The sequence below is a fragment of the Lipotes vexillifer genome, unplaced genomic scaffold (assembly GCF_000442215.2).
Source record: "Lipotes vexillifer unplaced genomic scaffold, Lipotes_vexillifer_v1.1 scaffold86, whole genome shotgun sequence".
In the NCBI taxonomy this organism is placed as follows: Eukaryota; Metazoa; Chordata; class Mammalia; order Artiodactyla; family Lipotidae; genus Lipotes; species Lipotes vexillifer.
In genome coordinates, this window is record NW_006785406.1 from 3,198,703 (window position 1) to 3,207,571 (window position 8,869).

Genomic DNA, 8,869 nt, shown 5'->3' on the forward strand with positions numbered 1-8,869 from the left:
TGAGGGTTAGCTGGGGAAAAAAGGAACAAGATCGTGCATTCCAAGAATTGGGATAGTCACATGTGTAAGAAAATTTTTGTTCAGGAAAGTGGTAATGGCTTATTCTGGCAAGTGTGGCAAAGTACTTGGGATGGTGGCCGTGTCCTGGTCATTGCACGTCTTATGCTATCCACCCTTTCAGCTCCCGAAGAGTGAAGGCACCTTAGCGCCTAATTCTGGAAATGGGATATTGACCCCGATGAGCTGACGCCCAACTTTGAGTTTGGAAGGAAGAGTAGGTGTTAATGATGGGGCAAAGAGACCTTTAAGTGCAAAGGTTGGAAAGTATGGCAGAGTTAGAGGTGTTTGGAAGAGGGACAGGTGGGAAAAGATTGAGGCCAGATTGGGGAAGGCTATGCTGAGTCATTGATACAAATTTTACACACAGCAATTGGAAACAGTAATGCCTGAGCAATCAGTCATAAAACCGACCTAACTTGTATAGTGGATCATAAGGACAAGAAGGAACCGGTCAAGGGCAGAATGTCTGCTGAAGCTGGAGTGATCTGAGAAAATCTTACAGAAAGGTGCAATCTGTGTGTGACCGGGAAAATCAGCTGGGAGGGACTATGGTCTTATAAATAAACTGCAACCTGACCCAGATGAGATGAGTCTTTCCCAGGGTGATATGCCACAATTCACATCCAGGCTAAAAAGCCTGGAGAACCCTACTGCTAGATTACATCATCTCCTCAGTCTTCATGTTTAAGAAATAATCTTTTTGGCTTACAGATCTGGCAAGATCAAAGCTGCAGGAGAATGGACAGTGAGGTACAGAGAGATGGAAGGATCTTGGATTTGATTGACGATGCTTGGCGAGAAGACAAGCTGCCTTATGAGGATGTTGCAATACCACTGGTAGGCTGTAATTGGTGCTGAGGGTGATAGGTTAAAGGTATGATCTGGTAGACCCTAGTAGGGGTAAGATATCAAGACAAATAAACTAGTAAGGCAAAGAAATCAAAGCTGTGGAGTCCTCTAACTCTAGAAGCTTCTGGAGAACATTTAGCTTGACTTTGAAGAGAAATGTGGTTCAGAAGGCTGACGTGACCAGCTCAGTTAGGGGGTCATTCCAGAACTAGAACCCAGGTCTTCTGAGCCATGTTCTGTCTACCACACCAAAGCTAGTAAACCAGATGATGAAAGTTTAATGCACACAATGAGGAGGAACAAGAAGCAGTGGCATATGCACTTTATTTCTTCTCTACCTGTGGTTTCTCAGTTGACATTTTTAGAAGCTCACATTTTTGGAACACATACCTATTCTAGGTTCCCTGGAAAATATTTGGAAGAGACCTGGCTTTTCTTCTTTTGCATTTAGACCATCACACTCTTTTCTTTCCTGACCTCTGGAAAATTCTCCTGCAATGAGTTTGTTAAACCTAACGTAATAAGTGACCTAAACATTTTGCTTGAATAAATATTTATTAAAAATCCTATTTATGTCACAGAGGCCTAGCAAGGAGAACAGAGACTGTTTTTCTTTAGAGCCTGCCAATTGCAAAGAGCCATTAATAAAATAGAGCTTGCAGGCAGACCATGTGCTGCTTCCATTTACATTTTCATCTAAGAATAAGAGGTAGTATGTTCAGTGAATGATAAACATAACAAATAACAAGTAACAGCTTAAGTTTAAGTTTAGAAAAATAGTCAAAAGAGCATAATGAGAATTATAGTTCCACTTATTGAATACCTGTTCTGTGTCATAGACCAAGGTTGAAATCTGACATACATTATCTGTATCCTTAAAATAACCTTCAAGGGTGGTTGTGTTCTGCCCACTGTATAGGAAGGAAACAGGATCAAAGAGGGGAACTTGCCCAAAGGTTGGTAGCCAATAAGTTGGACTTCACACCGAAGTCTGTGAGGCTCCAGATCCTGTCCAGTGGTGGTTCTTTCATTCCACAAGCAATTCTTGAAGCCTACTGTGTACCTTAAGACTTGGTAAACATAAGTACAGTTTCTGCCCCTCGGAGTCTAGAGAGGCAACATATATCAATAAATAATTGTAATAGTAAGTGTTGTAAGTGAGGGTTGTGAACAGCTGTGTAGTATAAGAAGTGGCTGATTGCCTGGTGGGCATGAGGAAGGGCTTCAGAGAGATAAATCACATTTAAGCTGGTCATAGGGAGGAAAAGAGGTTTAGTGAGGGTAGACAAGGGCCAACCAGCAGAGGGGACAGATGTGCAAAGGCTCAGAGTTTTAAACTGCTTTGGGAGATGGTGAGGCAATTCAGTGTGGATGGAGGATGTACTTCTCATAAAAGGTAGGGAGAAAAGTTGGTCTTGGACCCAATTTTGAGAGGAGCATTTGATGCCATGCTTAGCCCTCATCCTGAGGATATCCAGGAGTGAGTGGTCTTCAAAGTAGAGATCTGCCATGGTCAAATATATTAGAAAATCAGTTTAGCAGCATTGTTAGAGGACGTGTGCCAAGGAGAAAGGGGCCAGTGACAGGGCAAAGAGACCGATTAGGAAGCTAATGCAGTGTCTAAACAAGGGAGGAGGACCTAAACAAAAGCAAGAAAGTGGAGGGGAATTGCTGAAAACTGGACATGCTAATAGCAGGATTTGGGGACCATTTGTGTGGAAGGGGTTGAGGGAGAGGGAGATTTCCATGCTGACTTCCAAGTTGTAGCCTGGCCCTGTTGCTAATCTGTGTTTTTTCCCAGGACTTGTGATTCTAAGGCAATGTTTTTGTCGTTAGCTTTTGTTGCTGCCTAACAAATAACCCCAAAACATAGTGGCTTAAAACAGCCGTTATTTATGTCATGATTTTGTCATTCAGCTGAGAGAGTCTTGTGATCTTTGCCAGCTCGGTTGATCTCTGCTGGACTTGGTGGTGTTTTGCAGTCAGCCAGCAGGCTGGCTAGAGGCTGGGATGATGAGCTGACTAGGCCACAGTCTCATGATCCTGCAGATTAGCCCAGACTTCACAATCATTTTAGGGTTCTAAGAGCAGCATGAGAGGAAACTGCAAGGCTTCATGGAGCCTAGGCCAAGAAGTCACATGATCAGTCCCAATGCAAGATTGGGGAAATAGACAGTGCCTTTTCATAGGAGTGGCTACAAAGAATTGTGGCCATTTTTGCAGTACCCCACAATAGATGATTATTATGTTCACGATACTTTATGATACTTTGTGTTTGTTTTCCAGGCATATATGCAATTTTATCTGTTGGCATTCATTGCAAGAGACAATAGTGACCAAGTGAAAAACGTTATTTTAGAACAAGATGAAATTAAGTAATATCTGAATCAAATAATTGATTAACCAAGGACTTGTTTATGCTTTGTCAGCTGTAAGTAGTTATTGAAACAAAACTTTCTCTTTGCGATATTGCTTTAGAGAAAATGGTAGTTCCTTTCAATTTGTACAAGTTGTTTGAATCTGAGTATTTGTAGAGCAAGATGTGATTCAAACATACTTGTACATATTGTAATTAAATCATTTTATTCATATTGAACATCACTTTGAAGGAAAAACGTTATTATAGTCATATACTGCACATTGGAGTCCAGTGGGAAATCATAAGTCTGGATATTGAATAACAGTTTGCTACCCTTAAAAAAAAGTGTAAATTCAGATAACTGAAAAGAAATATATTGGTATCAGTGAATTCTAGTACGAAACAGAGTTCCAGTAGTAATAAATTTAAATTTAAAATACAAGGAAACTATCAAAAACTTCTCACCACACGCCAAAAAATGGTGAACTGTGCAAGGTGATGGATGTGTTAACCTTATTGCAGTAATCATTTCACTATATATGTGTATTCAAATCATCACATTGTACATTTTAAACTTACACAATGTTATATGTAAATTAAATCTCAGTAAAGCTCGAAATATATTTAAAAAATTCCCCAGATTCTACACTAAGTGTGGCCCGTGGCTTACCATTTTAAGAAAGTTGCGGGTAGGCTATGTTGTTTTATGTTGCCCTGCTCCACCGCTAGGGGGCAGCCTCATCTATTGTGTTACATTTTCAGTGCTCCTACCTCCATTATAATATAGGCACATTGGATACAGGATCGTTGTTGAATACCTTTCTTGTGCTTAAGGAACATGCCAGCAAATATGGTATTCTATAAAGCAGCCTTCCCAAAAAAAGATTTAGTACTGGCTCTTTTCAGTGTTCCTAGCCGCTAGTAAGGATGACAGTTAGTCCTTGCACTGGATACCGCACGCAGTGCTGGGCACCTGACCTGCATTTCCTCATTTAGCCCTCACAGCCTTCCTGTGAGATGGTGACTACTTTTTTCTCTCATTGCCTAAGAGGAAGCAAAGGCTGCAAGGGTCTGAATACCTTGCCTGAGTAACCCAACAAATGGTGGAGTCATGGCCTTGGATCCCAGTGGCTCCCAGAAGCCTGTGTCCTGAGCCTTCTGCCACGCTGCCTGCCACACAAGTACCAGTCATAATGCCATCACTCCCGGCTGGAGACGGATGGGGCACGTTTGAGCGAGACTTGTGATGTTTCCTCACATTTTTTATTTTCTAGCTCTTTCCTTAGGATACGCTTCTATGCTGCCTGTTTCTAGGAACTCACAGGTTTTAATTCCAAGTGCTTTTGAGTTTTAAGGGGTTTGTTAACGTAGAGTGTAACATCGTCCTGAATGTCCATTGTACCTTTTCAGAATGAGCTTCCTGAACCTGAACAGGACAATGGTGGCACCACAGAATCTGTTAAAGAACAAGAAATGAAGTGGACTGACTTGGCCTTACAGTACCTCCATGAGAACGTTCCCCCCATTGGAAACTGATGCCTGGCTCCTTGTTCATCCACAGATTTTTTTTTAATACACAGATACAAAATGTTTTCTTTCAGCCTCCTAATTTGAATCTTTTAGTGTTAGATCAACGCTCAAAACTGTATTAACTAATTTTGTGGCCACAAAATGCAATGTGAAAATACTCAACCCGAACCAGAAGCTGATTGCGATTTCTTGGGATTGCAGAATATCTGGCCCTTTGAACCTAAAGTTCTTCATTGACTAGCTAGTATTTGAGCATGATTCATTAAACATTTGCCTTTAACTCTGATTTTGCTTTACTGTCAGAGTTTAACGCTTCCCAACTACTTATATGTGTCCTGTGACACAGGTGATTGAAGATATGAGAGGGAAAGCCAGACATGAGAACGACGAAGCTAGACATGAGAATTAACTTCTCATGTACCTGCATTCCGAGAATCATCTGAGTGGATGTGTGTGGAGTCTGTAGATGTAATGGACGTATATATGGCCCATTCACTGACTACTGGGATTCCTAAGATTCGCCATGGTATTTTCAAACTTTGGATAAATTTACAAATTAAAAGCTTTCTTGACGGTTAACCCCTGCTCCCCCTACAGCTTCCTTTGGTGCCCCTGGAAAGGCGAGATAGACCATTAGTTTTACCCAGTAACAGGATTTCTTATTTTCTCAAAGCCCTTTCAGATATAACTGAAACACCATGGAGTCAATATTTAGTTACACATTTGTGCAATAACTTGTATTTTGGAAAACGCATTGATGGACATTATCTCCTAGAATTCTTTGCCTGTTTTATGTGGTATCTCTTTTGTTCTCTCCCCAGATTGTAAACTCTGTGGGAAGAGGCCCTGGCTTTTACATCTGTATCCCTCATTGAAAAACTGGAAACACTGAATAATTGAAATCTCTCTTCTTGTTGTTTTTTTAACTGGGCCATTTTATTTACTTACCTTTTAGGAGTAGGAAGTGTACCACAAAACAAATAAGCCGATTTTAGGGTTTCGATCAGAAACATGGTTGTAACAACTCACCTGACATCCAGACACACCCAGGCTGATCTCCCTGTGGATCAGTGACTTGCCTTGAAGTCATTTATCTCAGAATAAAGACCCCAAGTCAGCAGTCCCTCAATAACTGAAGACAGACAACCCAGTAGAAAAGAGAATTATGATGTTCAGGAAAAACATTTTATACCAAAAGAGAACAAAGCTTTTCAAAAAATTAAAGTACCTAAAATTCCACAGTTCTTCCATGTTCTAGTTAAATGAGGGCTTTACTACAACTTTATTTGTGGTGTATAATACCTAAAACACTGACATCTGGATATTAGGAGATGTTCATATGAATCCATCCATGCTTGTGGACCCAGCCTTTCCCAGGGGTATTGGTGGAACAGTGAAATATGAAAGCTGTCTGGATTTCAGCTGAATCAGAATTAGGCTTGTAAGACAGGCAGCTGTTGGTTTATCTGCTTGGCTTATGACCCTTATCTGAGAACTGCCCCCATGCCAAGTTTGTGACCTGTGATGTGGTGACAACCATAGCTCACGTGAGGAATTAGGTGACAAATTCTGGGCCAAATTGTCAACTGCAGCTTTGGAATCTGCCCATCTAGGACTGGCTTGAGGATCATAGGCACAAGAGATGCTAGGGTGCCGTTGTAGGGTGCCTTTTCAACCTTATGTGCCAGAATACCCAAGGAGGAAAGTGTCTGCAGAGGGAGGCTCAGAGGCTGTGTCCCTGTAGCTTTCCAGTTGGTTCCTGCGCCTTGGTTCCTGTAACTTTCGAGTTCAAAGCATGTGTGTTGCTCTCCTCTATGGGAGGCACCTCACTTGGTGCTGAGAATATGGCAGTGAACAAAATAAGTATGGCTTCTGCCTTTATTTAGTGAAGGAAACAAGCATTTAACCAACAGGCATACAAATCTTTGATTTTAAATGGTGACACGCTAGGAAGAAAAAATAGAAGATGTCCCTTAGGTTCCTAGAAGCAAAATCTGAAGCAGTTTCTTGTGCAAGGAATTTATTGAGATTGTGCGCTCAGGAGAAATCTGTGAGGGAAGCAGGGTAGGGCAGGGGAAGAACCTGAGCAAAGATGTGGCTTCAGCTGGAGTCTGGCCTCTGCCTGATCCCACAGGAGCTACAGAGCACGATGTTACCAAGAGTCTTCCCACCTTGAAGCAAGATCCTAGGCCTTCGTGTTGAGTATGCGGTGGTCAGCCGTTGGCTCTGCCTTCCCTCCGTGCCCCAGGGAGGGCATAACCAGGCATTGCCAGGGGCCAGGGCTCTCCAGGGAACAGTGTATCTCCTGGCAGCCAACACAGTCAGGGAACGGGTGCACAGACAGATGGGGCAAAGGGGATCTGGGCCCCAGCAGTGACTGTTGCAGGGTATAGGGAGTATGACTGGGGACCTGGTTTAGATTAGATAATCACAGCAAAACTTTGTGGTAAGTAGCTTTTATAGCACATAATTTCAAATATTTTGTGTTTGAATTTTTTCCATTGTCCAAGGAAGTGGTCAGGTCCTTAATGCTTCCCGTTCACAGCAGAGAGCATGTGCTCAAAACCAACCCTACCCCCTTTTGGGGAGCAGTAGGAGTAGTGGAAGTCTGCGCCCCAGTGGTTGGTGGTACCCAGGGAGATGGTGGACTTCAGAAGCTTGTGGTTCGGAGGTGCCCCAAAGGAAACGTGAAGTCAACCTGAGTCTCCCAGCTTGGCCAAAGACACCCTAGCACTGGAACCGCCTCCTTCAAGGGCCCCTCAGAGTTGACGGTGAGGACAGCAGCAGGGACGCAGATGGACTGGAGAGTAGAGGTCCTCGCCCATTTTCAAGCTCATTTATGAACATCCTAAATGCTTGTGAGACCCTGAAAGAGGAAAGGATGCCTCAGGGACCACAGATCTAATTTCTGCTGCAGCACAGCAGAATGGAGCCGAAAAGACTTAATTTGCTCTGAAGAAAATAAGAAAACATGATATTTCCTGTACCCTCCTTGAGTTTGTGGGCCAACACCTGACGGATGGGTAGGAGTAGCCAGGGAAAGAATTAGGGGGTGAGGATTGATGGCCAAGAGCAAATTGCATAAAGCTCAGAGGTGGAGCTGGCATCCCGAACAAGGTGGGTGGGGAGGCAGGAGGAGGTAGAGGAGTGGCCTAATCAGGTTTTATTTTTTTTAACCTTTTTTTTTTTAACCTAAGTCACTCTGGGTTTGAGCAGGTAAGAACAGAAGTGGAAAGACAGAAGAGCTTTGCCTTGGCTCAAGTGAGGGATGATGATGGCTTGAACCAGCAATATGGGGGTGGCAGTAGAGGGACTTGGAGTGTCTTAGAGGTCATTGCCCACAAGTGCCAGGTGAGAGGTGTGTGTCAGGAAGCCAGCACCCCGGATGGTGGTTGTGTGGTTCAAAAGAGACTCGGGTGCCCAGTGCGAGTGCTAACCTGTGACCAAGGGGGAAATTCTCTGAGCCAGACACACGACTCTGGGTGCAGCCTCTGTCCTCTAGCAATGGAGAATCTGGTCCAGGAGCTGCCCATCCTTTGAAGTCCAACTTAAACCCACTTCTTAATAATATAGTAACAATAATACAGTTAACTGAGTGCTTCTTTGTGTTGTAGACACGTGACCTCCAGCCCTCATGTCCACTTTTTAAGGTGGATATTATTGTCCTCATTGATCAAGTGATAGCAGCTTAAAATTGAATAATTCATTCCAAGTTAAAGTCACTCAAATAGTAAATGGGTTCCAACCTAGGCTGTCTGATCCTAAAATCTGTGTCCTCTTCCTGGACCACGTGATGTCCCCTGAAAAACCTTCTGTGACCACTGCATTCTGAAATGGGAAGAAAATCCTATTGGATCATTTAGAACTTCCAAATGTTTACCTTCTTTTACAACTGAGATTAAAAAAACTGAAAAAATTTTGCTAGGAACCTAGGAGTCATGAAACATTTAAAAATTCAACCTATTACCAAACCTATATGTAATTCATATAACTCATAATTTTACCACCATGAGTCATGTTGTTGTCACTGGTTTGTGTACAAGGTCAAATCCCTAAGATGTGTTTTCAGAT

The 8,869-nt window shown here is 42.7% G+C and overlaps 1 protein-coding gene across 1 annotated transcript; it reads left to right on the forward strand.

Moving 5' to 3' along the window:
• Nucleotides 1-777: 777 nt before the first annotated feature.
• ANAPC13 (anaphase promoting complex subunit 13) lies at nucleotides 778-4,818 on the forward strand. Its single transcript, XM_007457551.1, has 2 exons — nucleotides 778-897; nucleotides 4,679-4,818. Exons 1-2 carry the CDS (start codon nucleotides 799-801, stop codon nucleotides 4,802-4,804), a joined length of 225 nt encoding a protein of 74 aa, XP_007457613.1. The 5' UTR covers nucleotides 778-798; the 3' UTR covers nucleotides 4,805-4,818.
• The last annotated feature ends 4,051 nt before the right edge of the window (nucleotides 4,819-8,869 follow it).

What these genes read in the sequence shown, in the direction of transcription:
- ANAPC13 (XM_007457551.1), top strand. Translation starts at nt 799, where the DNA reads ATGGACAGTGAGGTACAGAGAGATGGAAGGATCTTGGATTTGATTGAC. An exon ending in AGGATGTTGCAATACCACTG is followed by an intron (nt 898 to 4,678) that starts GTAGGCTGTAAT and finishes GTACCTTTTCAG; the next exon opens with AATGAGCTTCCTGAACCTGA.